Raw genomic sequence first — 27,104 nt, forward strand, 5'->3', positions numbered from 1 at the left:
GATGGCTGGAGAAATCCAGAACCAAACCTGTAATCTTCTTCCTAGCTCACTAGATGCCTTGGTAACCTTTCCTACCTGGACTACTATTTTCTTGGATTTATACTAATGCAGTAGTGTGTTTTAAGAAGGAACAACACATTTAGTCCTGGGATAAATGGTTTAGCTAAGTACTTGTTCAAAGCAGACTTTGTTAAGTGCTTATGGTATGTTCCCCACATTTTCAACATGTTTAAAAAACAAGTGTGCGTGTGTAAGGGGGGGGGGGTGGTTGGGGTTGTGGTTCACACTATCACTCCTCCCCATCAACTCCATGTGTTTCAGGTGGCATGGGGTGTCAGTTACGGACTCCTCAGCAGGGTATAAATAGAAGTTTCTCCCTCCTATGGAGAGACACAATCCTTCGTGGGAACACAGAGATCCAAACAGACACAGTGAGAGGAGAAAGAGTCAGACACACACACACACACACAAACACATACACCTCCTCCCCAGTGCTCCCATGCAGAAAAGACCCCAGGGGACCCTACGCCAGCTGAGCCACAAAAACAAGGTAGGAGAACCCAGCTGACAGCCAGAGTGAAGCTACTCAGCTGTTTGTGTGTGAATGTTTGAGTGTGTTTGTGTACTCCAGTGTGAGGGGCTCAGTGTAGATTTGTAGATGATGCTGACAGTCAGAAAGACCCAGGGCCCAGGGAAACGAGATAAAGAGCAAGAGATAATGCCATTATGTGGCCACCTTGGGAGCGTCATGGTAAGCCCTAGTTGATTTATTGATTGAGAAAAGGGACTGATGCTGGGTTTTTTTTATTATGTCAGGGATGAAAGCCACACATCACGTCATGACAAAGTTGTCGTGAAAGACTTTGAAAGTCTTTGTGCTTGACAGCTGCCGGGATCCTGGTGGTTCAATGTTGTTTTGTTGCTTTGTCGATTAGCATCTGCAGTGCCGCACTTCTGCAGTATTTACGAGCGCAGTCACTTTTCCTGCACGTTTCATCTGCTGTGTCAGGCCTCACGACTGTTCTCCCCCTTTCTCTTTCTCTCTCTCTTCACTTCCATCAACCAGTCAGCATCAGGGCTTTCATAGTCTCCTGTTGGCCGCTCTTAAAATGCCAGCGTAGGGCTCATGGGGCCCTGACTCTAGTTCCACCTGAGAAAATGACTAATATAAGTGATTGACAGCCCTGAAGGGATAGAAGTACCCATTTAGCAAAGTTGTTGTACCCATGGAAAAGAAGAAGAATGAGAAAAGAGAGAGAGAGAGAAAAAGCTAGACATAGTTACTACCAGTGTGTAAAGAAAGGAGGGAAGAAATGAAGTTTCCAGAAGCAGATCGATTCTTGAATGCTTGTCTCATGCATTTTACAGAGGAGCTAAATGCCATTTACGGTATAATGTGGCACCGTGGGCCAGAGCCGAGTGCTGCGCCTTTCAGTGGGATTTGAGGGCACTTTGTACAAAACATTGTGTAAGACTTAAGCAAAGCTGCCCAATTGTGTCGCAGGACTCAAAGTAAAGCTGCACTTAAACCAGTCCAGGCTTTATGAGGCTGAACCCCCTTTTTTAATAATGGGCAAAAAACAATATTCACCAGCAGCCCAACTAATCTCATAGTCTCACAGTTCACAAAACTAATCTCTCTTTACCCTTCTCCTGAGCAGCAGCCGAGACCGTGCTGATACCACGGAGATGGAGAACAGCGTTCCTCCGGATTCACCGAGAGCCTCGGTGCCTGATGAGCTGTGCCATCCTTTTTCCAAATTCTCAGACTGGAAGTTCAAGCTCTTCCGGGTGCGCTCCATGGAGAAGGCACCCCTTCCCAGCGAGCCTCCCCTGGCGAAGGAAGCCCAGCTGAGAGTGGGCTCGCAGGGGGATGCCGGGGGTCTTCCTGGTAGTGTTATGAAGCTCTGTCTGGGGGGCAAGAGCAAGGAGAGCGTGGAGGGGGCTGGCAGGCAGGTGGATCTCAAGCTTCAGGAAATCGACACCCACATGGACCATCTCAGGTACGTTTGGTTATTTTATTTATAAGTAATTGTATTGGTAAAAAAAGAGTGATTTTATTAAATTCTTGCCATTTTTCACCATCCACTCACCTCATCCTTATTCAATGACAGGCCATTTCACACACAAAATTGCATATAATATTTCATTATTTTGTCATTAATTATTTTTGACACAGTCTTGGTGTGAAACACCCAAACACTTAATACAACAGTTTCCAATACATTTACTGAATACCACTGACCTGGAGATTTTAGTGTTTTTTCTCTGCTTAATACACACCTGATTCAAAACCATAAGCTAACAAGCTGGGGACAGCCATGGCCTAATGGCTCGTGGCTTGGTAACAGAAGGTTGCTGGCTCAGTCCTTATGACCGGCAGGAAAATCCATGGCTGAAGTGTCCTTGAGCAGGGCTCCCAACCCCCCAAACACTCCCAGTACACAGAGGATGAGTGCTCACTGCTCTGGGTGTGTGTGTGTATGAGTTCACTGCCCCAATCACTAGTGTGAGTGTGTGAGTTCATTGCCACAGATGGGTTTATTGTACAGTTGTATAATTATCATAAAGCATGTCACTAAGTAAAACGAGTGTTTTAAGAAAACTTTTTAGAAAAGCAGTATTTTGAAATGTTTTCCTTGTTATGATTAAATAATAAATTATTAATATAATTAATGATTAATACAACTGCTCTGTGAACAATGTCAGATTATCAAGGAATCTACAATTTCCATTATTTTATGAAGTTTATGAACTCAGATGTCAGGGGTCAGTGGAATGTGTAGGTTCACTTAAAAAATGTAAATGTAGGCACTTGATGGAACTGTATCCCCCACACTGATTAGAATTAAGTCAATAATATTACACATTTAAATAATTATTTCTAATTTTTCTTATACAAATTTGTGTCTAATGATAAGGTGACAAGGCCCAATCAAATGTTTCCCACTTTGTTTAAAAAAGCAGACTGACGTCTTGAAAATTACCTCAATCTGCATTCAGTTATATATAACCTAATCTGGTAAAATAAATAAAACCATACGCATTAGCATAAATACATAATGTATTTGCTCTATCTGTAAATAAGATAATTGACTATATTTAAATGATCCCAGCTATTATTTTGCAATTTTTCAGGTCTTTATGTCGCTTATGTGGCATACTTCTCAGGAAAGCCAAAGGCCCAGAGCATGAAGTCCAGGGAGGCCTGGATGATTCCAGCAGGTCTGCTTTGCGAAGGATGGGCTGCAAGGCCTCTAACTGGCCTGAGGTCATCCTGAAGGTGTTTAAGGTAGATGTGAGTGGGGATATGGAGACCATTCACCCCTCAAAGTTCTGTCACCGCTGCTGGACTGTAGCCATGAGAGGAGGGGGCTTCTGTAGCTTCACCAGAACACGAGTCCCTGTGTGGAAGCCTCATAGTGCGCACTGCCTGCTGTGCTACCCCAAGAGACTCATACTTCAGCGGAAGGGAAGGAAAAGAAGCAAACCACTACGCAGAACACACTGCCTGCCCAAGAGGACCAAGAGAGACTCTTCAATACCCACTGGAGGCAATAGAGTGTGGAAACAGACCACAGAAAACACAGAAGCATTTGGCTTGAGGACATGGGCAAACCCAGCTGCTCAGAAAAGCTTTTGGATGAAGAATATAACCCGCTGCCAGAAAGACCACCTAAGCTACCAGCTGCTGCCTGGTGATCTCCCAAAAGATTTTGTGAATGGTATTACTTGTCAGATCTGTGAGCACCTGCTGTCCGACCCAGTCCAGTCCCCATGCCTTCACCTATTCTGTCGCACCTGTATCCAGAAATTCAGCCATGCTGTGGGTTCCCAGTGTCCGTCCTGTGGTGTCTTCTTTAACCAGAGTGACCTGACTAGCCCTGCCAAAGCCTTTCTCTCCGCCCTCAACTCCCTTCCTCTGGTCTGTCCAAGAGATGGCTGTGGGGAGTGGGTCAGATTAGATTCCTTCGGAGACCACTGCCTTAATCACTGCCTTGAAAGAAATGAAGATGAAGGAGAGGACAATACAGATCAGAATCTAGATGGCTACATGCCGGTCAACAAGGGTGGCCGTCCTAGGCAGCACCTGCTCTCACTTACTCGAAGGGCTCAGAAGCACAGGCTCAGAGACCTGAAGAATCAGGTGAAAGTGTTTGCTGATAAGGAGGAGGGTGGAGATGTGAAGTCTGTGTGTTTGACCCTGTTTCTGCTGGCACTGCGGGCTGGGAATGAACACAGACAGGCTGATGAGCTGGAGGCCATGATGCAAGGTGAGGCTAAGATTTAAGGCTCAGACTAAATAGAAACTGTTACAATTGTCTTTATGTAATGAACCACTAATTTGGCATAATATATAAGTTATATGTTTATATAAGGTATAAGTAGAGTATTGCAGTAAAAGACACTTTACCAAAATTGTCATTTATCATAAAGGTTATATATGCCATTTGGCATAACACCTAAGGCAGGAGACATTTATTGTTTATTTCCATACTAGGTTGGCTTGTGTGGTAGATGTCTAATTTTTATAAATAGTACTATTATTTAAAAAAAAAAATTATATGATATATAATAAACTTATTGTGTTGTTTTGACTGACTGTAAAATGTAAATGGGGTTGTCATCACTATGCTCTATGTGTCATGCTAATACACAATAACACCTCTTGTCAAGAGCCTGTTAAAATGAAAACATCACTGCCTCTTGTATGGGCAAATGACACAGGCAGTGTGGCCTTCTCCTCTGGGGAATTGGGACCAGCTGGTGTCTGTTTTCATCAGCAGCCAATAGATCCCCTCTGCCAGGCCTCGCAAATCACCTCTTATCTTTCTCTAATATTATTAATGATCACAAACCTAATTCTGCAATTAGGATGCAACCCATAATGCAATTATCATCAGAATTTTCTAATTTGCTAAGGGCTTTTTCCTTGGTAAAAGACAGAGAAGAATGTATACATGCATATTAAGCTCACCCTCGCCCAGTAGACTTCAATTGTTTCAACCCAACCCCTCATACCCTCTGGTCTATGTGTTTCCGTGAACTCGTTATTTGTGTCTGTGTTTGGCTCACACTGGTTTTGTTTTCTCTCTGTCTGCTCTTTCAGGCAGGGGGTTCGGCCTGCACCCTGCAGTGTGTCTGGCCATTCGGGTCAACACTTTCCTCAGCTGTAGCCAGTACCACAAGATGTACCGCACCGTCAAGGCCACTAGTGGACGCCAGATCTTCCAGCCTTTGCACACCCTCCGCACTGCAGAGAAGGAGCTTCTGCCTGGCTTCCATCTATTTGAGTGGCAGCCAGCGCTCAAAAACGTGTCCAGCTCATGGGATGTAGGCATCATCGATGGCCTCTCTGGCTGGACAGTCTCAGTAGACGATGTACCAGCAGACACCATCTCAAGACGATTCCGCTATGATGTGGCACTTGTATCAGCTCTAAAAGACTTAGAGGAGGACATCATGGAGGGACTGAGGGAGAGAGGGCTGGACGACAGCACTTGCACTTCAGGTTTCACTGTGGTGGTCAAGGAGTCTTGTGATGGCATGGGAGACGTGAGCGAGAAGCATGGAGGAGGACCAGCTGTTCCTGAGAAGGCAGTGAGGTTCTCTTTCACAGTGATGTCCATTACCATTCAAGCTGAAGGTGAGGAAGAAGCTGTCACAATCTTCCAAGAGCAAAAGCCTAACTCTGAGCTGTCCTGCAGGCCCTTGTGCCTGATGTTTGTGGACGAGTCTGATCACGAGATGCTCACCGCCGTCTTGGGTCCTGTAGTGGCCGAGAGGAAAGCAATGAAGGAGAGTCGCCTCATTGTGTCTATAGGCGGCCTCCTTCGTTCCTTTCGCTTCTTCTTCCGAGGCACGGGCTATGATGAAAAGATGGTGAGAGAAATGGAAGGGTTGGAGGCTTCAGGTTCCACGTACATCTGCACCTTGTGTGACTCCACACGAACCGAAGCCTCTGAGAACATGGTGCTACACTCCATCACCCGGAGCCATGAGGAAAACCTTGAGCGTTACGAGATATGGAGGACCAACCCTTTTTCTGAGTCTGCAGATGAACTGCGAGATAGGGTCAAGGGGGTCTCAGCCAAGCCGTTCATGGAAACCCAGCCCACACTAGATGCCTTACACTGTGATATAGGTAATGCTACAGAGTTCTACAAGATATTCCAGGATGAGATCGGTGAAATGTACATGAAGAAAAGCCCATCTAGAGATGAACGGAGACGATGGCGATCAGCCCTTGATAAGCAGCTGAGGAAGAAGATGAAGCTGAAGCCGGTGATGAGGATGAATGGGAACTACGCTCGGAAGCTGATGACCCGTGAGGCTGTGGAGGTGGTGTGTGAATTGGTTCCTTCAGAGGAGCGTCGCAAGTCTCTAAAAGAGCTAATGGAATTGTACCTCCAGATGAAGCCTGTGTGGCGCTCTACTTGCCCAGCCAAGGACTGCCCTGATCAACTCTGCCGGTACAGCTTTAACTCCCAGCGTTTTGCTGAACTCCTGTCCACTGTATTCAAATATCGGTATGATGGGAAAATTACCAACTACCTCCACAAAACATTGGCCCATGTACCAGAGATTGTGGAGAGAGATGGCTCGATTGGTGCTTGGGCCAGCGAGGGGAATGAGTCTGGCAACAAACTCTTCCGCCGCTTTCGCAAGATGAACGCTAGGCAGTCCAAGATATTTGAGTTAGAAGACATTCTAAAACACCACTGGCTGTACACATCGAAGTACCTGCAGAAGTTCATGGAGGCTCACAAGAATTCAGCTAAAGCACTGCAAGCCACCATCAACCCAGTAGAAAGCCCAGATGACTTGGCAGATATGGCAGATATATTACCAGACTTTTGAGAAAACAAGAGCTGTTGGTCATTTGACTAAAATATACTTTGATCTTTCTTTACTTTACTTTCTTATGATACTTCTCAAATAACTGATTTTCATCTTAAGCTTCAACACCATGTTGAATTTCTTTATCGATTACCTTTTAATTTTTATATTCTTGTTTTTAAAAATGGATTTCTTTTATGAAGAGATGAGATTGGGAAGGAATGGCTATTCTTTCTTCTTGGGGTTTGAGGCAAATTTTTGTATTTTATCCTTGGCTGCTGGTGAAATATGGGATAGTTTATTGTATTACTAGGTTATGACACATTCATGAATTTATACAGGATTATTTATGGAACCCGATGAAAGCACAGTAAGTCACAGATGGGGAATTGCTTTAAAAGAGCCCCATTTATGATCGCTGTATTAATTTATCACAGAGGGCAGAGACAAAATGGAATTAGGAAAACTCAGACTGCCTCCATTTCAGAAGAGCTAGTGAAAAGGATTACTTTAGTGTGATATATCAGGGACCTTTTGAGGAATAGCGGTTGAGCAAAAATGACTTTGAACGACCCCATACTGCATATTTACACGTTTGCACATTCATTGAGACATGCTATAATTCTACCTCCATTTCTAAATCATTTTGCACCCCACAGAACACTTGGCAGTAATGCAGAGGGTACGGTCAGATAGTCAATACAATCACTTTGCTCTAGCACAATATTGTTTTTTTTCTACTATGAGGTCCTTGTTCAAGGTATCTGTTTAAGTCATGGGTCTCACTGTGTGCTTTTTTGTTTGTTTGTTTAATTAGTTTTTTTAATTGATTGATTTTACATTATCTCGTAATGCACAATACTTTACAGATATCTTTGATAGATCAGCTTCATTGTTTCATTATACAGTGTTATGTACTTTATTGCTATCTTTGCCTCATTGATTGATTTATTGCTTGATTGATTTATTTTTAATTAATTGATATGTTTTTAATACCCAGCATAATGTAACAACTGAGAATGGATAAGAGGTTTATGGAGAGAGAGGTCACTTTTATTTGTACTGATAGCCTGTTGTCTTTTACCATGTGTTTTTGCTGATATGTGACATGCTGTCAGCCCTAATGCGCTTTTACTGTTGGACATATCTCTCCGTGTTAAATGATGGATATGCTTTGTGTAACATCTTAAGCCTCTGATTTTATGGCTGTTGCTCAAGGGCCTCAGTTATGTTTATGTGCATGTCAGCTTTTTATCTGTGTGTCATCATTTGAAACAAAACACTCTCATGCACAATTTATACTCACTTGCTTTGTCATTATGGTTTGTTGATTTGCACACAAATACTGCTCTTCTTACAGTTTTCTTTCTTGTGAGAGCGTAAATGTGACTGCTTAAACACAAAGTCATTGATCTTGTTCAGAGAGTCAGTGATGTGTTTCATGTTTATTCACTTTAACAATGTTGGATATAATGGTTAAATGCAATCAAGATTAATAAAATACATTTTAATAAACAACGTGGCAGCATTATGGTTTTGTCGTTTGTTGAGATTAACTTTTATTAGTCTCTTTTACAGTTTCAATAATGCAGTTTTCAGTACACTGAATTAATACAAAATGATATGAAGAAAACATCGTCACATAACAGTAAGTCAAGTTAAATGTTCTCAGCAAGGAGCACTTAATTGTAGATATTTATAGGTATTATATGTATAGGAATTATATGTTCAGCAAATAGGACTTAATTGCAGGTACTTTTGGGCATTATAGGTATTACAGGTATTCAGCAAGTATCACATAATTTTAGGTACATTCATTTTTAGCTCTGAAATTGCTCTGAACAGTTCAGTCAAACAGTCTCCGTAGAAAGCTCTTCTTTGCTGGAGTCATTTTCAAGGTGATGGGAGCTTTGCGGTGCATTGTCTTCATTGGCACTCTCTTCAGAGGCATTATCTGGCGTGGTGGGGTCATCTCTTGCTTGGCAAGCCCACCATGGTCCAGGCAGAAGTATTTGCTGTTGTCCTGAGAGAGGCGTAAAAGTACACTCTCAGAGAGCTCCATACACTGAGCATGGACCCAGTGTCCACCTTCACCTTTGGAGCAATAGATCATGGCTGGCCGTGTGAGTTCAGTGGAGTAGAAGGGCTCCCAGGTGTTGATGTCTACTTGGCAGGTGAGGCAGCACTTGATCCAGTAGCCGGTCTGAGATTCGTCCTCTTCATCTTCTTCATTGTAAGTGTCACCTTCTCCATCACTACTGTACTCCAGCTCATTAGGATCACGGCCAAAGTACAGCTCTTCTGAATCCTCCAGAGGAGCTGAATCCTCAAAGTCCGTGGATTCTTGGCTGCAAGTCTGGGTTGGCTCTTCTGCATCTTCCGCTTGCTGAAAGTTTACCTGGTAGAAGTAATGGGCATCTGGAGGTGGTGGGTTTCCTTCTGATGGAATAGCAATCAATGTGCTTCCCTTCCCTAAACTTCCTCCAAACCAAGTACGGCTTTGGCTGATCTCACTGCTCCACTCAGGTGGCTCCCGAGGTTCCATACGAATGCCTACATCATCCAGTCCAACATAGGTGCATTGCATTCGCTTCTGGGAGTCTGACTGGTAACCACCAAGAATTATATACTCATGGGAGCCTATAGGAGTTGCAATGGCACTTGAGATGGACAGACCATCATTAAGCATTTCACAGGAGAGCACTGGACTGCCTAAGAGGAGCTCCACTCGCAGCCTGAAAAGACGAGGTGGACGGCAGTCGGTGGAGAGAATGTGCCCACCAAGAAAGTAGACACAATCCTCTCGTGCCAGGGCTAAGTGGAATGACTGGCCATCTGTGAGCTCTGGAAGGGTATGAGCTGAACAGCAACCAAACTCCAGGTCAATGAGGTATACCTGGGGTGGACAGTCCACCACACTGTTCCAGTTCTCTGTGGTTCTCTCAGCAGGTGGCATATAAGACCTGCCACCAAAAAGAACACAGGCTGTTTTCCCCCTGCTGTGGACCACACTAATGGTGTGGCCATATCGAGGCCCTGGAACGTCCCCCACCAGCTCTTTTTCCTGGCATTTCAGAATAACCTTCCGGTTGCATCCGTGACTGTCGACACTAAGCATATAGAGGCTAGAAGATAACTCATTATTGGGTGTTCGGCCACCATGGATAATGTAACACTCTGGGGTTCCATCGCAAAACTTTAGCTGAGAAATTGCAGGACATCGCAGGGGTGGGATATAGCAGGAATTGTTAGAGAATGAGATGGCACGTAGCTTGAGCTCCCCACACTTGATGCGTACACTGAAGATACCCGTTGGACAGGAACGCTTGGGCCAGCCTTTCTGACCAAAAAGATAAACATTTCCTTCCAGTTGCATTAATGAGCAGCCAGGCTGCAGGAGTCCAGCACAGTTTATGGGTGTCAGATGCTGCAGTGACATTTCTTTTGCAGTAACTGTAATGAAAAGTAAAATATCAGCTCATTTACTTGTCATAAGTTAAAACTCAAGTCATTAAAATAAAAGTCTAAAAACTTAAAGTGTAGGATGCAATGGGAGAATGATTAAATCTAGCCATTGGGCAAATTTCAGTCTTTGAAAACTGAGGTAAAAACATCCTCATTGCATATAAACTTGATTACAAGTTTCACTTGTTTCACAGCAGTTTAAAATATTACACTTGGAAACATTTTTTAGCATTTAATAATATTGGATAATTCATTTTGAAATGTTACAATTAGTCGCTGAGAGGCTCCACTATGACTTTTTTATCGCATACAGAACGGAAAACATTATTTTTCATTATAGACATGCGAAAATAATTTAGTAGCTGTTGTGGGTGAATGTTTTTGTCGGTTGTCCGTGTCCCACTTTATCAGCATTCATAGTAAATGTATTTGTAGTCTTTTTCGCTTTTCCCTCCCACTGAACTCCACTCAAATCAGAATGTAAAGGCATCACTACCCAGAATTCAACTCGGAATGCCGTGGTTGCCGGAGGAACATGAGTAGTTGGTATGTTTTGGCTGGAGCTGTTTGTTTGAGTTGTAACTGAACTGAACGCTGTGACTTGTTTGTGCGTTAACGGGAAAATACTAACGGTTCCTCTGAGCTTATTTACTATGGTAAAGAAAGAAAGTGTGACTAAGTGAAATAGTATTTAAGCATTAGCTTAAACGATAGCACGTCGGCTAACACTATTTCAAGCCGTTTTAAGCTGTGAAGAGTTCACCTAAAATGAGCTAAAACTGTGTTTTTTTCAGACTCGAATTTTAATTTTAGCATTACGCCACATTTATATTTATATATTTATAGCATTACGCTCACAATATCTGTATCCAACCCTAACCCGTGCTTCTCAGTAGTACCGTTACAAGCGTTGCTTTAGTGTTGGAGTGACTGTTAACTTAATATAAAACTCTCAGCGCTTTTCCTATTGGATAGGCCTGACTGTGGGCTTAATTTGTCTGGTTACACTGCACAATCCTGCTTTGTGCTGTAGCCTATCTCTCTGACGTTTTGCATCCTTGGAGCTTATGACAATACTAACACACTCTACACATATATACATAAGAAATGTAATAATAAAAATAAAAATGTAAGCTATAAATACTAACCATTGTTACCAACATATTCACATTCCATTGCTTTGCATGCTCAGTTCTCAAGTCTACATCACATTTCTGTATTCACCTTATGTAACATTTCTTTAACTTTTCCCACATATTCTTACCTCTGACTGACAGTATGAAGTCCGAAGGGAGATGACTGTTTGCTTGCTTTAGTTTCCCAAATGTCTTCTTTAGCTAGTTGATAGTTTTAGAATGAAGCAGAGCTCTGAAGCTTGTGAAGCTTGGCTGATTGCTGATGAGACTTTCATATGGAGGTTAACCGTCTGTGAAGTGTTATCTTCAACAGGTGGCTGAGCACAACACACCAGAGCCACGTTTGAATCAAAACAAGTACGAACACTCAGGGCCAGAACTTGCGCTGTCAGCAAACAGATGCTCAGTAATAGACCTATATTAAATGAAAAATATAAATGCACTCTACACAGATATTCAACTCACTTAACCGAGGTCTGAATACAGAACAACACTACTATTTCTTTACTCTTATAACAACAGCATTCTCACTAATTCCAAGAGGTATTTGGACATATTCCATCCTTAAATACAACAGGCTGATTATTATAAACAGGAATGATCTTTATTGAATAACTGAATTATTTAATTTATTAAAATTTAAGATATTTATGTATATACAGCAAAGGGCACTTCTTGGTATTTCTACGTTCATTATCTTCATTGATAGCTGATACATTCTCTATCAAAGAAAATCTGATGTATAATATAGAAGCTGCCAGTTGTTCCTCATTAATTATTATGCACAGTGGTCTTATCAACAGGTCAGGCTCCACTGAATTTTGTGTTGAGTATGATTGTAAAGTCAGTGGCACACATGCTTTCACATCTCACACTGAGAGACTTATTTAACAGTCTGTCGTATAGTCACTTGCAGGAGTGTACACATTTATCAAGTTAGCTTTTTTTATTTTTAGTTGAGGCAGACATGTTTTTTACATTAAACGTTTCTGCTTAACCACCCATGAAGGAGCAGAATAAGGAAAGGAGAGAGAGGGAAGGTGATGGGGTGTTTGAGATGATAGGGAGAGACTACAAGAGACTGTGAAAGTGGGTAACAGCTGTTTTGAGTTCATTAGCATAATGTTTTTGTGTATTGGGGTCTGTGTGTGTGCATATGTGTGTATGTCTGTGCAAAACAAAGAGCTTTAACCACGAGTGCTGGGAAGAACGTTGGAGCTCGAAAACACAAACACTCGAGCACCTGTGTCTCTACGCTGCTGCTAAGTCGCAGGGCTGGAGAGGAGGGTTTAATCGACTCCCCTTATGCCAATCTGGAAAAAAAAAGGATGCCTCCAGCATTTCAATCAGCTATGGGGATTTTATTCCCATTTTGAAATGCATATACTTGGACTACAAACTCTTTAGAGTGAGCTTACACCTCAGTGCAACACAGCACAATGCAGCCCTAAGATTGGCATTTGCCGTTGCAGTTGGACAGTTCAAATGGACTCGTGGAACACTTAGAGTAAGGGGCGCGGCAGTACAGTGCAGGCCTGGGGCAATAGAAGGGATCGCACTGTTTAATTGATAGCACAAGGTAATTAGACACTAGTGAAGCACCTGTTTCTATCCCATGGAATGTTGTGGTACCTGACAATAGCTCCCCTGAAGGAAGAGCTTGACAAATTACACAGTGACAGCTCAGATGTTCTGATGATCGTTTTTGGGTGGTCGTTCATTACTCTTTAATGTCACTGTAATCATTCCCCCTCTTTACTGATTGTAATTGAGCTGAACTTCAAAAAGATAATTTCACCTTAATCAGGGCTAATGTGGCTATTATGCGTATTATTGTGTGATTAAGTGACCTAACAAGTAGAGCAGTCTTCCACTTATTCTCCAATCATCAGTCTCACTTTTTTCTTCTTCTTCTTTTTTTTTTTAATCTGCTTCCTTGTCTTCTTCTGTTCATATGGGCTTCATTGTCTGATTTGATTCATTGTACAGTGCTCAATGAGCATGACATGGGCTCTGAACAAGCATTTATTTCCTCTTTTGTATTTCTCTTCTTGTCCATTTCCCTTTTCTAATATCTTTTTTTTTCTTTCTAGGTCTGAACATGTGCCAGGTTTTCAAAGTGATTTTGGTGCTCTTTCACCTCAAACAGATCTGTAACTCTACAGAACAGTCTTATGAGCAGTTCCTGTCCACCTTCACATTCCTAAATGCAGACGTGTCCCATTTCCCTGTTATTACAAAGGCATCTCCAAAATCAGAGTCACATTCATTTGTTTTCATTACATTAAATTCAGTATTGATTCATTTGTGGTAATCTCTTTATCCTGGCCCTGGAGCTCCTTCTAATCATAGGGACACACACAAATGCACTGTTTCAGTTTTTTTTTTTTCTGTCTTCTACTCTCTACTGCCTCAATCTTGTACAGAATGTGACGAAGGAGCCTTTGAACATTCGTGGGAAATATAACAGCCTCTCTGTTGGAGAGATGGACAAAAGAGACAGAGAGAGTGCGGACAGCGTTGTGGATGCAGTGGATAAGAAAGAGTTACTTTCCAGGGGACAGCAAAGTCAGAATGCACTCACTGCACATCTGGAAGAGGTAACTATTTTATAAGAATTAACTTAAATATTATATTTAAGTTTGCACAGATTTATAGAACATAAATGAATCTTGGTTTCTTACATTGTTACATAAGGCATGGGCAATAAACCATGACACACCATAAAGAAAGGTTACAAGTAGAAGTTTGACAATACTCCATATAAACAGTGGAATTACTAGGCACATTTCCGAGACATTGCATATGAAACATGAAGCCCAAGTGAATAAATGAAGACAGTGAAAACCTCCCTTGAATGCTACTGAGAGGTGTAGAAAGAGGTCTTTAGCTGGCTGTACTGGCCTGGATGCTCCAGCTCAGTTTGCCAGATGGCAGCTATGAGAAGAGGTCTTAGTTTGGATATATCTGGTCCCTGATGGTACAGTGTGACTTCATCTTGCAGTCTTTCACATAGATGTGGAGATGAGTGGGTGTAGTAACCTCGGTGATGCACTCGGCTCTTTTCACCACCCTCTGGAAGATCTGCTATGGTGCAGTTGCCATAGAAGACCAAATAATGCTGGTGGGGAGGCTTTATACTGTGGCTCTGTCAAAGCTGTAAAGGATTCTTGGTTGCTGTTTAGCTCGGTCTGAGGAAGTAGAAGCGTTGTTGCATCTTATTCACTAGAGAAATATACTTTTAAAGCTGAGATATACACCTGTAGTGTGTATTCCTTTAGGAGGTGGTTTTTTTTGTGACATGAAAATTCTAGGTGCCATTTATGTTGTCAATCTTTTTGACAAACAGACAGACCATCCAAGATGACATTGAATAATATCTTTTGACATTAATTTGCAAAGTTAAGATAATTCTCCTTTCTCATTTAAATGTACTTTTATTTACCGGATTTTGTAAAGGTTTTGTTCTGATAGCAGAGATACATCAACATTTAATTCTTTATATCATCATTCAAGGAAAGGTGTTTATCTTTTTTTCAAGCTGCAAACCAGACTGCTGCTTTCCTGTGAGCTGATATATCTTTATTGCAATTCAAACCCCTTGACAACAGTATTAACAGAAAACATGATGACAGTGTTAATGATGGACATGACCACAGAGTTCTGAATGAAGAGGAAGAACAAGTAGACTGAGAACACTGCTATAAGGGAATCTAGTGTTAGTGGGGATGGACTGGGAGGTGAACTTCATTAGTCTGATGATCTCATATATGCTGAGTCTAATGAGGAGTCTCTGTGGAATGAAAAACCCAGTGCTTGTTAAATCATGAAAGTCTTGGAAAAAGTCATGGGGAATCAAAAAATATACTTATAAAAATTATAGAAAACATTATGCGGTCCTCTAATTATTGGATTTATTTTATGAAGTAAAACACTAACACTAAGCCAACAATGATTTTTCTCATGTAACATCAGCATGTACATGTATGCCAGGGTTTTTATATACATTTATATACATTATAAAGCTTTGCTTCATGTAATAAGCTTTAGCTTGGACAATAGTAATGTAGATTGAATTTCACTCACAATCACCTCTTACTTCTTATGGTGCGTTCACACTAGTATAGTGCGATAGAGCGACAAGTAACTAGTAATTCTTCAGTATTCATTATACACGCCTACACACGACAATGTGAGCGGGTTTGAACACACCCACAAGAGCCAAACTTGGAGCAACGTAAGAAACTTGTTGCTTGCTAGTGTGAATGGGCGTTAATCATAATTCCAAGAAAGAATGTGTTTAACCTATAATGGCTGAAACATTGAAAGACAAGCTATAGAGTGATGCTGCTGCTACTACCTAAAGAAAGTTGACTCTGAGTGTATCTGTGTATAAGTAAAAAGCCATACGAAAGGATGAAACATTCTGAGCATATGAAAAGTTCTATGTAATTTCTGGCAGCAATGTCAATGGTGAGATTGTTTAACTGTAATTGTAGTGGCAGAGAAATGGGCAGTGAGGGCTCATGTTCAATTATATACTGCTCACATTATTTGTACCATCATCAGTTTTCATTTGAGAAAATTATGCATATTAAAATTAAAATGATTAGTAATCCTCAAGCAACCCTTTGTAGCCTTATGTTGATAGGCCTTTACTTGCAGGTTGTTAATAATTTAAAATCACTGTGCACTGCAGTTTAAATTATTTTGCTGTGGATATAGAGTATTGAATCTTTTAATCTAGATTATTTTCTTACTTGTTGATGATTTAATCATAAAAAATCATTAGAAAAGTGAAAAGGGAATTTGAAAGCGTTTAATGTTTACAAACACTACAAACTACAGGAGGAGTTTGGACATCCAGGAGAGACTTGGAGTGGAGCCGCTGCTCCTCCAAGTCGAGAGCAGCTAGTTGAGGTGGTTCGGGCATCTGGTTCGGATGCCTCCTGGGCGCCTTCCTGGTGAGGTGTTCCGGGCATGTCCAACGGGGAGGAGGCCCCGGGGCAGACCAAGATCACGCTGGAGAGACTACATGTCTCGACTGGCCTGGGAACACCTCGGTATACCCCCGGAGGAGCTGGAAGCGTTGGCTGGGCAGAGGGAGGTCTGGGTTTCTTTACTCAGACTGCTTTCCCCGCGACCCGGACCCAGATAAGTGGTGTAAAATGGATGGATAGATGGACAAACTACAGGAATGCAATGGTTAAATTTTAGTCTACCTAAGTCTACTAGTAGTGCAGCATGTTTTGCACAACAACAAGAAGTGTGGCTGTCATACAGTGTCTTCGGGTTGTGAGTTTGAGCCCTGCCTCAAATGACTGTCCTCGTGTTCGTGTGGGTGGTTGATTGACCATGCTAAATTGTCCATAGGTATGTGTGTGTGAATGAATGTGAGTGTGAATGAATGTGAGTGTGTGGTGCCCTAGGATGGACTGGCACCCTCTTCAGTATGCGTTCCTGCCTTGCGCCCAGTGATTTCGGGTAGGCTCCGGACCCACTGTGACCCTGAACTGGATAAGCAGTTACATAGCAATGAATGAATAAAAAAAAGTTTACTAGTGTAGCTAAAATATCATTAGTGGTGTCATTAGGAATGCACAGATCACTTTTTCAGTTCCGATACGGTACATAAAGTTTGCCCATTGGTCAGTACCCCATACAGATCCGATACCATTGCTGAATAAATGAACCATATACCTCACCTTGTGGGAGAGACATAAGGCATAAGGATTGACATAAACATCACTAGCTATATACATACTATATTAACAGAATATGACAAATTACCACACAGATATGAATGTACTGAAATACTATTAATTTGTAACTAAAATGAACAATTGTGCAGGACCCTGGCACAGAATTCAAATTCAAAACAGTAAAGGAGTCAAACTTCTTAAAATATATTAAAATAAATAAAATGTATCAGTGAAAAAAGAAAATAAGTACCTTCACTTTGTCAAACACACAAACACAAATCTTGTTTTTAAATACTTAGTGTAAACAGAAATTCAAAATAAAATCTAGCCTCTGAACTTGGGAATAAACAAATAACTTGGTCAAATACAAAAATCAAACATGTAAACTTTTAATGCAATTAAAAATAAAATGTAGCAGCTGAAAAAGAGAAAACATAAGTAGCTTAAATAACTTGATGGATTGGTCCCATATATTGGCCTGTTTATTCGATACCCGATCCAGCTAATTTTGTTAATCTCAGGACCAATATCCGCTCCTAATATCGGATCAGTGCATTCCTACTTGTCCAGGTCCATGGTCCATGGTCAATCCTGGCTGGGTTATATTTGACAGATTTGGAGATAAAAACGCTTGGTTAACTAAACTGATTTTAATGATGACACTAAAAAGGATATTTATAGAGAACATCATACGTGTGTAACTTTAGATGCATCATGAAGGAGATTTTGTCTTTAAAATGTTAGACTGGGTCAGTGTGCAATAGGAATATGAATGGAATTTTTTATTTGTCCAGTAAAGTTTCACTTTGACCTAGAGGACTGTTTACAGTTTGTAGTCAAATTATGTTTGTGTGTAAAGATTGTTGCTATGTTTACCTGAGCATTATACAGTGAACATGGCTAAAACTCATAAACAGTTTAAAGACTGTTGGTAGAAATAAATAAATAAATAAATAAAAATTATATCATTAGCCCCTGCGGATTTATGAGTGTTCAGTCCCTGAAGCCTTCTTTATCATAAATGGATAGGAACAGCTGCTTGCATCAGTGTTCCCAGCCTTAAAACTCACACAGAACATTAGTATTCGTGGTACAGGAGCATAATTTACAAAACCAAGGTGAGATCTGATATTACTCTGATAGTCTGTGATAGCCTTTATGCCCTGACACAGGCACTGTGGTTGGTCAGTTGTTTCTTTGCCTTATCGCTGAGGTCTTTTTTGCCTCTTATTATGAGTGGAGGTGAGAATCTTCCCTGCTGTGCAGAGAGCAGCATTTTCACCTGTCTTGAAGGCAGCAGTGGGAACTTACAGTTATTCACAAGCCTCACTGTTACTCTACTTCATAGTTATCTAAGGTGGGGATGCATTATGGATTTGTAGGTGCCCCTTGCTTTGCAGGGTGTTTTGACTGTGCGCTGGGTAGGAAAGTTTTAAACTGTTTTAAAGTTTGCCCAATTAAAGTCACCTATGATGATAAATGTGCTGTCAGGGTGTGGAGCTTGCAAAGTGCTAACAAGTCAGTACAACAGTCAGTGAACTTTCTTAAAATAAGCACCTTGGGGAATGTAGTTAAGAGCCTTTACAGAAACAGGAAATTTCTTTTGGTTTGTTGTTTTTTTTTAGTTTGACACCATCATGGTAGTTTACAGATGAGTTTGTGACATGTTTCTAACAAACTGGGCAATGTGTATGTACTTTAGATTAAAAGGTCTTCCATTGCAGTGGAAATATTATGAAAATGTAAGGTTGTATTGAGCAAAGGCATGGAATACTTTCATCATCATGGCACTTTTCCACAGTGAATGAACCGACAAAATTCTTCTTTAATTACAAATATTGGATTTACACTATAACCATGGCAACATTTAAATTGCTGCATGCTGCTGTTGGCACAAAAAGACAGAAAAAAAATGTCTGTGTTTTTATGTTGAGGATCTTAGTTAAATTAAACATCAACTTCAAGACCTGTCCTCCAGAGTATTAAATGGTGGCTGGTCCCAGTTAAGTGAATTACAGTGCAGTCAAGTGCAAACTGATGCAATTTCCAGTATTTTCATGATATTTTGCTTCAATTTGTGTCTTAGAATGTATAGGAATTTACCAAAGAATGCCATATTTCATCGGTCTGCCATTTTACTGTGTTTTCCCCTTGTCCTTTAGCTCTGACTGTGGAAGAGGTCCACTCCCTTTCAAAGTGAAAGCCTAATTACCCCCCTTCTCTTTTCCCTCTCTCACTCACAAACACTTCAAACACACCATTCTCAAGTCATTAATGGCTTCATCCACATTTGTGCCTTGTTCTTGTGTATGTGAAAGGTGCTTAAAGCCCCTTGTTGTGTTACATATTGATCTCTGCAGAGTCCTGGTTAGTGGGGCTCTAGCGACTGTCAATACCATACCGTCCAACCAACACTTACAGCACTAGACATGTCTATGGGAAGAAGGCTGATGGTATATTTAGCTCCTAATCTCAGAGTTGGAGTGTGAGCACATTTGATATAATAAAGGAACAGTAGCATTGGTTTTATAGGAGCAAACTAAGCTTTAATATATAGAATTCAACCTTAAACCTTTGGACTGTTCAAATTATAATGCTAAAAGGTAGCCCAGGTTGGCATATAAAGATCTTCTAAATTCAGACTACAGCCCTTTTTTAATGGTTAAATATTTTGAACATGGACACAAATTTCTTTGATGCTAAGAACTGCATAGCAGTTGAGTGAATGATTTACTATTCATTCTTACATTTTCTGTAATTCGCGGGCATGAGGGAATTAATTCATTCACTGGTGTTAAGAGAGCTTGTTCTTTATTTATATAAGAATTGTGCAAGCTTAAAACACTTCAAATTCCTGCTCGTAGGGAGGCTGACACAGAAAAAGGAGCCTAAACCACCCTTCACAAGGCATTATGTATAACATTTATGGCTCCAGAGTTAAAGAAGTCATATTTCTGCTGCTAAGCCAAAAAAATGATGATGGATTCCATTTACTTAAACACTGCATTACACTCACTTTATAATATTTATGTACATAGTATGATAAATACTGAACTAATAGCTTTTGTATTCACAGACTTAAGGTGCTTCAAATCATTAAAACACACACTTGGATGAATCAATTACATATTCACATATGCAAGAAAAATGATCAACATTTCAGGCAGTCACGTGCAAACAAACACTTAAATCATGTTTAAAATGATAGAAATGTATTCCTTATTGCATGTAACATTTTTTTATACATGTATGTAGCCATGTGCTGCCTTTCTCATGCCACAGGAAGATCAGAAAACATCAGAAAATAAATGATCTATTATAAAATTATTTTCATTAATATGTTTTTGTTACAACTAAGAAATTCAAAGTATTTGGTATTTCAGATATTTTATTAAAAGCACGGTCACACACGTTTAAGGCAATTCCGTTCACACCTAGAACATTTTAAACTTCAAAATCAGTGCCTTTCATGGTTTATGTAGTACAGAGTCTGGGGATTTTGAGATTGATTTGCTAACAGTTTCCAGCAGCTTTAAAACAAATGTCATAGACTATGCCATTCTATTTTTTTCCCTCTATTTCTTCTTCAGTATTTCCTGTACAACAGCTTTTTAAAATGGTCTCCCCTTCATATTTTCTGAGTCTCTGCAGCAACAGTTTTGACAAAGAAATGGCCAACTTTTGTGTGAACATTATCGGTGCTATTGCTTATGTATCGCAGCCCTAGGTAATGCTGTCTTAACTGGATTTTGATTTGGAATTTGACAAAGTAGGAGCTCTATTACATTTTCTGTATTACAAAGTGGAAGCTTTTTCAGTATTTAGTCTGCGTAGAGCTGAGAGATAATGCACTTTGGCCACAGTTGTAGAAAGCAGCTGAAAGTTGCAGTTTGAAGAATCTCATTGGACGGTGAACTTTCACAGCCTTGCGAACAAGAGATTTATTTATTCTAAAGATTTTCCATAGAAAGGTTCATAACACATAAATTATTCAGAATGAGTAGTTGGATTATTTTGCAGTGCTTCCCAGCATAAACAGACATAAACAGAGCTGAGCATTTTAGAATGTTGTAGGAAAACCTATGTGATTGTATTTGTTGATTCTATTGTAGTTGGTGCTGGATGGATGTGCCACTGTAGGAAGACTTGGCAATGGAGAGACTCTTCCTTCAGACCTCACTCTAAAGGTAAATAGCTAGATGTGAATAGATGGACTCGGATATACTTTAGTTTTAATGTCCGGTCTGGGACCAGAAGTGTTCCAAGGTCTATTAGCCAAGGTGCAGTATTGCGCAAAACTTGTATTTCACTACAGTATTATACATTATACATAGTTTGTTTATTAAAGCATACATAAGATTCTTTCACCATAACTACTTCATAGATTGTTTTGGGTGCATATATTTATCATGAACTTGTTTAAGAATAAACATTGATTTAAGGAGATAATTTTCTTTTTTTGAATATTTTATTTTCATTAGCAATGTGGTGAAAAAGGGAAATATGCCTTGTCTGCTAAGGTCAATTAAGTATTGTAAAACAGAGTGGCTGTGTACACTAATTACATACATATTCTTCTCATGTGCATGTGTAAAGTATTTATGAGCTCACCTACCTTTTAATATGGTTTACTGAGAGTCATGTGCAGGCTATTTCTGTAATTAGGGTCGCCATCTACCTGATTTAAATACATTACCATTTATTATGCATATTCAATGCATGCAAATTATGAACAAATGCCCTGTTCTTAGAGGGGTGGGCAGATGCTTTTGCTGACATGCTTTAATGTGTTCAGTGAACAGACCTATAATGGGAGGGAACTTGCATCAGCCCTCCTGTTCATCACTGTAAGTCGCTGCTTTAGTGCTAATGACCTCTAATTAAAGAAAGACTGGACCACAGAAACTGCATGGGTGAAAGGAATCGCACATTGCAGGTAAAGACCATTCTGCCCAACAGACAGTTTCTTGACCGCAGGCTGGGGAGCTGTACTAAAAAATGGGAAGAGAAAAGAGCAGGAGGTTTTTGTGGCCTACGCCAATATGTGCGCAAATCAAAAGGATGTTGTGTCTGGGGTGCCAGTCAGGCATGCTGACTAACAGAAAGGTAGTTTGAACTTCACCCTAATTAGCATGAGTAATTATGTAGCTGCTGTGGTGTGTAAAATGAGACAGACTGGGAGAAAGATTAAGTTCTGAATAGTGCAAAGCTCAGCCTGACATGTAGCACCACGTAATTGTCATTGAACTCCAGAGTAAAGGCAAATGCACGGCTGGTGTCCAGATGAATCGTACACCAGTTCAGGCTAAAGGTGCCCTGATGGTTCCTTGACCCAGTTATAACCAGGCTGTCAGAAAGCATGGACTTCAACTTTGTTTTTGACTCCTCATCAAAAGGTTCACATTTTTTTGGCTTTATTGATTTTAACTCATGTAACACTGCCCCCAGAGTGGTAAAAATAACTGCAGGTCCATACCAGGCAACATGTACAAATAGAATGTTTTGCTTATACTTTTTTTTTATAATAAACTATATAAAAGGACCTTCATGTTCTTTTATATTGGATGTACCACAGTTGTTTTTGTGTGTGCTTCATGAACATTTTTAAAATGGAACATGAATAAAGTAAGTGCATATAATAACAAAACAAGCAGTTTATAAAAATTGTACTTCAGGGCAAAACTTTATATAAATATTGATATTTATTTGTGGTAATATATAATTTCAGGCTGCACAGTGTCACAGTCACACAGCTCCAGGGACCTTGAGGTTGTGGGTTGAAGTCCCACTCCGGGTGACTGTCTTTGAGGAGTTTGGTGTGTTCTTCCTGTGTCTGTGAGCTCCCGTGGTTTTCCTTCAGGTTCCCTGGTTTCCTCCCATGGCCCAAAAACACAGTGTGTTGGTAGGTGGATCGGCAACTGAAAAATGCGTGAGTTTGTGTGTGTGTGTGTTGCCCTGTGAAGGACTGGCGCCCCCTTCTGTGTGTTCCTGAGGGTACAAAAACTGGGCTGGAGCATGGGAAAAATGCCGACTGAATGAGCCAGTTCAAGTTGAGCGGCAGAGATCTCCACCAAAGGATGCTAACTTTAAGCTTGTGGGTTAATCAGTGTGTAACTGCAACAGCATTTAAGGTGGAACACGAAAAATCCGCACGCTTGCCTGATGCTGCACAGTTTTTAGTGAAGCAGAAAGTTACCTCACGAAGAGGGGAGAGGAGTCACTGACACAGTAGAGCGGTACTAGAAAAATGACTGAGAGTTCAGAGTCCTGTTGGAGTCTTTCAGCAGAATTTAGTGTTCTCCAAATAAAAAAAATGATTCTTATCTTGTCTTACTCTTTGTTAGAGGCTGTTTTTACTGCTGTTTGTTTCCCCCTCAGTAAAAGAATATGTGGATGGCCGTGTTGTCCTGATCATTAGGTAGTGTTATCCACCATCTTGCATAGGGGAGGTTTTGGGTGGTGTTGGTGTCACTGGGGTAGATCATAGTTTCCAGAGGGCGGGGCTATAGGCCATCCCAAGGATAAACACAAGGCCTTAAGAACAGCAGACCCAAGCAGAATGTTGCTTCTTTCTCTAGTGGAGTAAAGGACACTTTTATTCCACTACAATTTTACATTAAAATGAGAAATTTGCTCCTATATAAATGTGTAAAATCTCAGATAGTGCACCTTTATGGATTGGCTGGATTCAGCTCTTGATATGCCATGAAGATGTTATTTAGCAGCCTAACTGCAGCCTTTCGTTTCATTCGGTATGTTGTAAATTCATTTGTGTTTGTTTCCTGTGATGATGTGAAGCTGCATTGTCTATAGTTATATAGGGTTAATTTTGGTATCGGAATATTGCAATTAATAAGCACAGGGACGTGAACCCTCTGACACATAGACACACACTTGCGCACATTCATTAATGCTTAGATGTGTCTTGGTAACCGAATGCATTATTTACACGTGTTGTAGTGATTAGCTGAAAATCATTAAAAAAAAACCCACTCTAGAAAACATTAATTATGTGGTTTTGACAGTTATTGTCAGCACCTCAGCCTCTCTATATCAAGACAGTCGACGCTGATATAATTATGGTGTGCATATATATGGGTGATTGTGTGTACATGTGCACACATACTTTTCACCTGTCTCCATAATAAGCCCAAGCACAATTAGCAGCCAGGCAGTGAGGTGATTATAGCCACCCCATGCCTTTAACAGAGATTATACATCACTATAAAGCCTTACATACGTCTGTCAGCAGATGGGTCTTGAGTTACAATGTGTGTGAGTGAGGAAGAGGGAGAGTGATTATTTTTCCCCCTTTTGCTTCATACTTCCATTAAGCTCATTGAGACATGGTTTTTGACAGCTTTAATTATCTCCTCTACTTTGTGTGGTGTGCAGGTTTCCTTATTTTCACAAGCCCAAGGTGATCACCAGTGAATGTGTTAAGGATTATACTGACATTTTAGCGCACCATTGTATTACTCTATGAACTAGCTGACAATTATCACTGTTTTATAAGAATTTTAATATATAAAATCTAAACATTTGTCTGATGTTTTTAAAGCCTAAACTGATGTGTGCAATTCCTGGAGAAGTTGAGGAGGATTTGCTGGTATATACCCACTGTCACCACACAATATTGAAATTCTCTTCTACTGCCACAGACCACAGGTCACACACTCCCCAGACCACGGCTGAGTACCAGGTACCTACACTAATTTAAACAATCACTCCTCTCCCCAATGCTCCTTTTTCTCTTCACACATACTTTTCACTACATTGCACTCTCTAGGGCCCAACTCGGTCCAGTAATGGACTAATCAGACACTAAATAGCACAGAAGTGAAATAGCAATTTAACTAAATTGATTCAAACTGGTGGGATTAGGTGTAAACAATGTAATTTGGGTAATTGCATAAACACACAGTGAAATAAGAGTAAATGTGTGCTTCGTGTATTGAATATGAAGCGCTGTAATGTGAGCTGTAAACCCTCTTTTGTGTTCTCAGAAGGAAACTGAAGAAGCTGTGCCTTTCAGTCTGGATGACACCTTTGATTATGACAATGTAGTGCTGTCTCACAAACACCCCATCCAATTCAGCAAGAGTGGATCCTCATGACATGTAAGTGACTACAGTTGGACCCAACTTAGGAGAACATACGAAATGGAGCAGCTCTTTATTAGCCGAATGAACAGCTCATAAAAATGAATGGAGACGTGTGGTAGGGGAGGACACAGTGGGCTGTGGTTTTGAGCATCGACTGAACTCTGGTGTATTTTACTCTGGTAGTATTTATTTTTTTTTAAATGGGTTATAAAGACTGTTCCAAGGCTCTGTTCAGCCCATAAACAGCAGTGATGGTGGTTTGATGTTGTGCTGCTCTAATCAGCGTGTTAGCACAGGGCATTTCCACCAAAAACCCATGTGTGCATAAAGAGGCCTGTGGCACTGCTGCCAACTAGGGTTCAAAAACCAGCATTACTTTGCTGTATGTGAGAAACTGTGGCATGCTGCTTTTTTGGGCATCCCACTGTGTACCCTCTTGGGAGAGCAATTAGGTTCTTGTCGTTACAAGCTGCATTGCACTGTGCTTTATTCAGTGGAACAAAACGCTTTGAGTCTTTTTATTTCCTTTTTTGTAAGCATGTGAAAACTGGAATAAAAGGTTTGTATTTTATTCTATGACCAGGCTCTGCCCTTTTGTTCATGGTTTTGCTTTTTTTTGACATTTTAAAAGAAGCCTAAATGTGCCTGTTATTGAGTACTATGAATTATTTCACACTGTGCATTTTGTAATTTTCCCCGCCCTTACACACACGACTACCTGCTAGCTGCATTTCCTTTTTTTTTTTTTCCTTTAACCTTTTTAAGAATTTGCAAGAAAGTGAATCCTAGAGTCACAAGGGGTGCCAGGAATTCTAGTAAGGTAGCTGAACCACGACTGTTCATTTACCTCTCTAAAACATTAAGAAGATTGTGTGCATATTTCAGCTGCCTGCTCTGTCTGCGCCCATGCATTTTTAATGCCCTTTCCCGTCATCTCACATTTAATTGGTGGGTGGAAAGGCTGGAACAAGCCAGAAAGAAACGAGACCTTTTCAGTGTACAGCGAGGCACTGTTACACATTTTAAATCCAGACGTGTTAGTGGAAAACAGAACAGTCAGCGTAGTTGTATTTAGAATGAAAGGATGCTAGAATGTTTACAGCATAATGACTGTAATTCAAAGCTACAACATAGTCTTTTTATTTCACATTTACATTTACAAATGTGTCTGACAGTATTTAATGTAGGCTAATTGGCCATTGTCTGTAGCCTGATTTCTTGCTCCCAAATGATGAGAACAGATTATATGTGTATGTGCGCTTGTGTCTGTGTGTTTTCAAATTTGACAGTTCCAACGTGCCTTATGGGGGGTCCCTGCAGGTGGAAGCGGTTGCTGTTTGCCAGGTGGGCAACCTCAGTGTGCTCAGTTAGCCCATGTGTGTCATAACCACGGCCTTTCAGTTAAAGCACCTCCTGGGAGAGAGATGGAGAGCGAGATAAAGAAGGCAACCCCTTTCTTCCTCTGCATTCTAAGACTGATGTGTTTTTATGTTTGCGGCTTTTGTAGTGGAGCACTTAACAGCCCGACTCTGGTCATAGGGTTGGAAAGAACTACATAGAAGATATACAAAGTCCAACATGTTCATCCAAATGGATTCACCTATGCCTTTGCAGCTTTGATCTCAAAATGTGACCCATGCTCTTAGACCCATGTTAAAGTATAGTTCCAAAGAGAGAGAACTAAAGGGGGCAACCCCCAGTTCTACCCCCGCATTCAGAAACAGGTGCGTGTGTGTGGTTGCGTTTGTCAGTGGAGCAGTAACAGTCTTTCCCAGGTGATAAAGTGTATGCAATGTATACAAATAAATGCTGAAGAAATAAGAAATCCATTATGTGGCGTCATATAAAATGCTGAA

At 40.7% G+C, this 27,104-nt stretch overlaps 3 protein-coding genes across 7 annotated transcripts; 2 read left to right on the forward strand and 1 right to left on the reverse strand.

Annotated features, from left to right (window-relative positions):
- Positions 1–1,707: 1,707 nt before the first annotated feature.
- On the forward strand, positions 1,708–6,861 carry rag1 (recombination activating 1). The gene is made up of 3 exons (XM_066669452.1): positions 1,708–2,003; positions 3,139–4,274; positions 5,111–6,861. Exons 1-3 carry the CDS (start codon positions 1,801–1,803, stop codon positions 6,859–6,861), a joined length of 3,090 nt encoding a protein of 1,029 aa, XP_066525549.1. The 5' UTR covers positions 1,708–1,800.
- A 1,557-nt stretch (positions 6,862–8,418) lies between these two features.
- rag2 (recombination activating gene 2) lies at positions 8,419–11,717 on the reverse strand. 2 transcript variants are annotated; one of them, XM_066668186.1, is made up of 2 exons: positions 11,570–11,717; positions 8,419–10,293 (listed from the first exon to the last, which is right to left on the reverse strand). In XM_066668186.1, the coding sequence occupies exon 2, from the start codon at positions 10,277–10,279 to the stop codon at positions 8,687–8,689; it is 1,593 nt and encodes a 530-aa protein (XP_066524283.1). In that variant the 5' UTR covers positions 10,280–10,293; positions 11,570–11,717; the 3' UTR covers positions 8,419–8,686. The 2 variants fall into 2 exon arrangements, with proteins under 2 accessions (XP_066524283.1, XP_066524284.1); XM_066668187.1 differs by lacking the exon at positions 11,570–11,717 and adding an exon at positions 11,164–11,253.
- iftap (intraflagellar transport associated protein) lies at positions 10,767–25,785 on the forward strand. Of its 4 annotated transcripts, none has more exons than XM_066670005.1 (5): positions 10,767–10,851; positions 13,868–14,041; positions 21,256–21,330; positions 24,705–24,845; positions 25,150–25,785. In XM_066670005.1, exons 2-5 carry the CDS (start codon positions 13,928–13,930, stop codon positions 25,258–25,260), a joined length of 441 nt encoding a protein of 146 aa, XP_066526102.1. In that variant the 5' UTR covers positions 10,767–10,851; positions 13,868–13,927; the 3' UTR covers positions 25,261–25,785. The 4 variants fall into 4 exon arrangements, with proteins under 4 accessions (XP_066526102.1, XP_066526100.1, XP_066526101.1 ...); XM_066670003.1 differs by lacking the exon at positions 10,767–10,851 and adding an exon at positions 10,868–10,961; XM_066670004.1 differs by lacking the exon at positions 10,767–10,851 and adding an exon at positions 10,868–10,961 and having other exon boundaries at positions 25,153–25,785.
- Positions 25,786–27,104: the final 1,319 nt, after the last annotated feature.

Source organism: Hoplias malabaricus, chromosome 4, assembly GCF_029633855.1.
Source record: "Hoplias malabaricus isolate fHopMal1 chromosome 4, fHopMal1.hap1, whole genome shotgun sequence".
Classification (NCBI taxonomy): Eukaryota; Metazoa; Chordata; class Actinopteri; order Characiformes; family Erythrinidae; genus Hoplias; species Hoplias malabaricus.

Bases quoted from the DNA above. Each gene is read 5' to 3' on its own strand.
- rag1 (XM_066669452.1), top strand. From the start codon at position 1,801: ATGGAGAAGGCACCCCTTCCCAGCGAGCCTCCCCTGGCGAAGGAAGCC. The intron at 2,004-3,138 runs GTACGTTTGGTT...GCAATTTTTCAG, and splicing joins ACCCACATGGACCATCTCAG to GTCTTTATGTCGCTTATGTG. The intron at 4,275-5,110 runs GTGAGGCTAAGA...CTGCTCTTTCAG, and splicing joins GCTGGAGGCCATGATGCAAG to GCAGGGGGTTCGGCCTGCAC.
- rag2 (XM_066668186.1), bottom strand. From the start codon at position 10,279: ATGTCACTGCAGCATCTGACACCCATAAACTGTGCTGGACTCCTGCAG.
- iftap (XM_066670003.1), top strand. The intron at 14,042-21,255 runs GTAACTATTTTA...ATTCTATTGTAG, and splicing joins TCACTGCACATCTGGAAGAG to TTGGTGCTGGATGGATGTGC. The intron at 24,846-25,149 runs GTACCTACACTA...TTGTGTTCTCAG, and splicing joins AGACCACGGCTGAGTACCAG to AAGGAAACTGAAGAAGCTGT.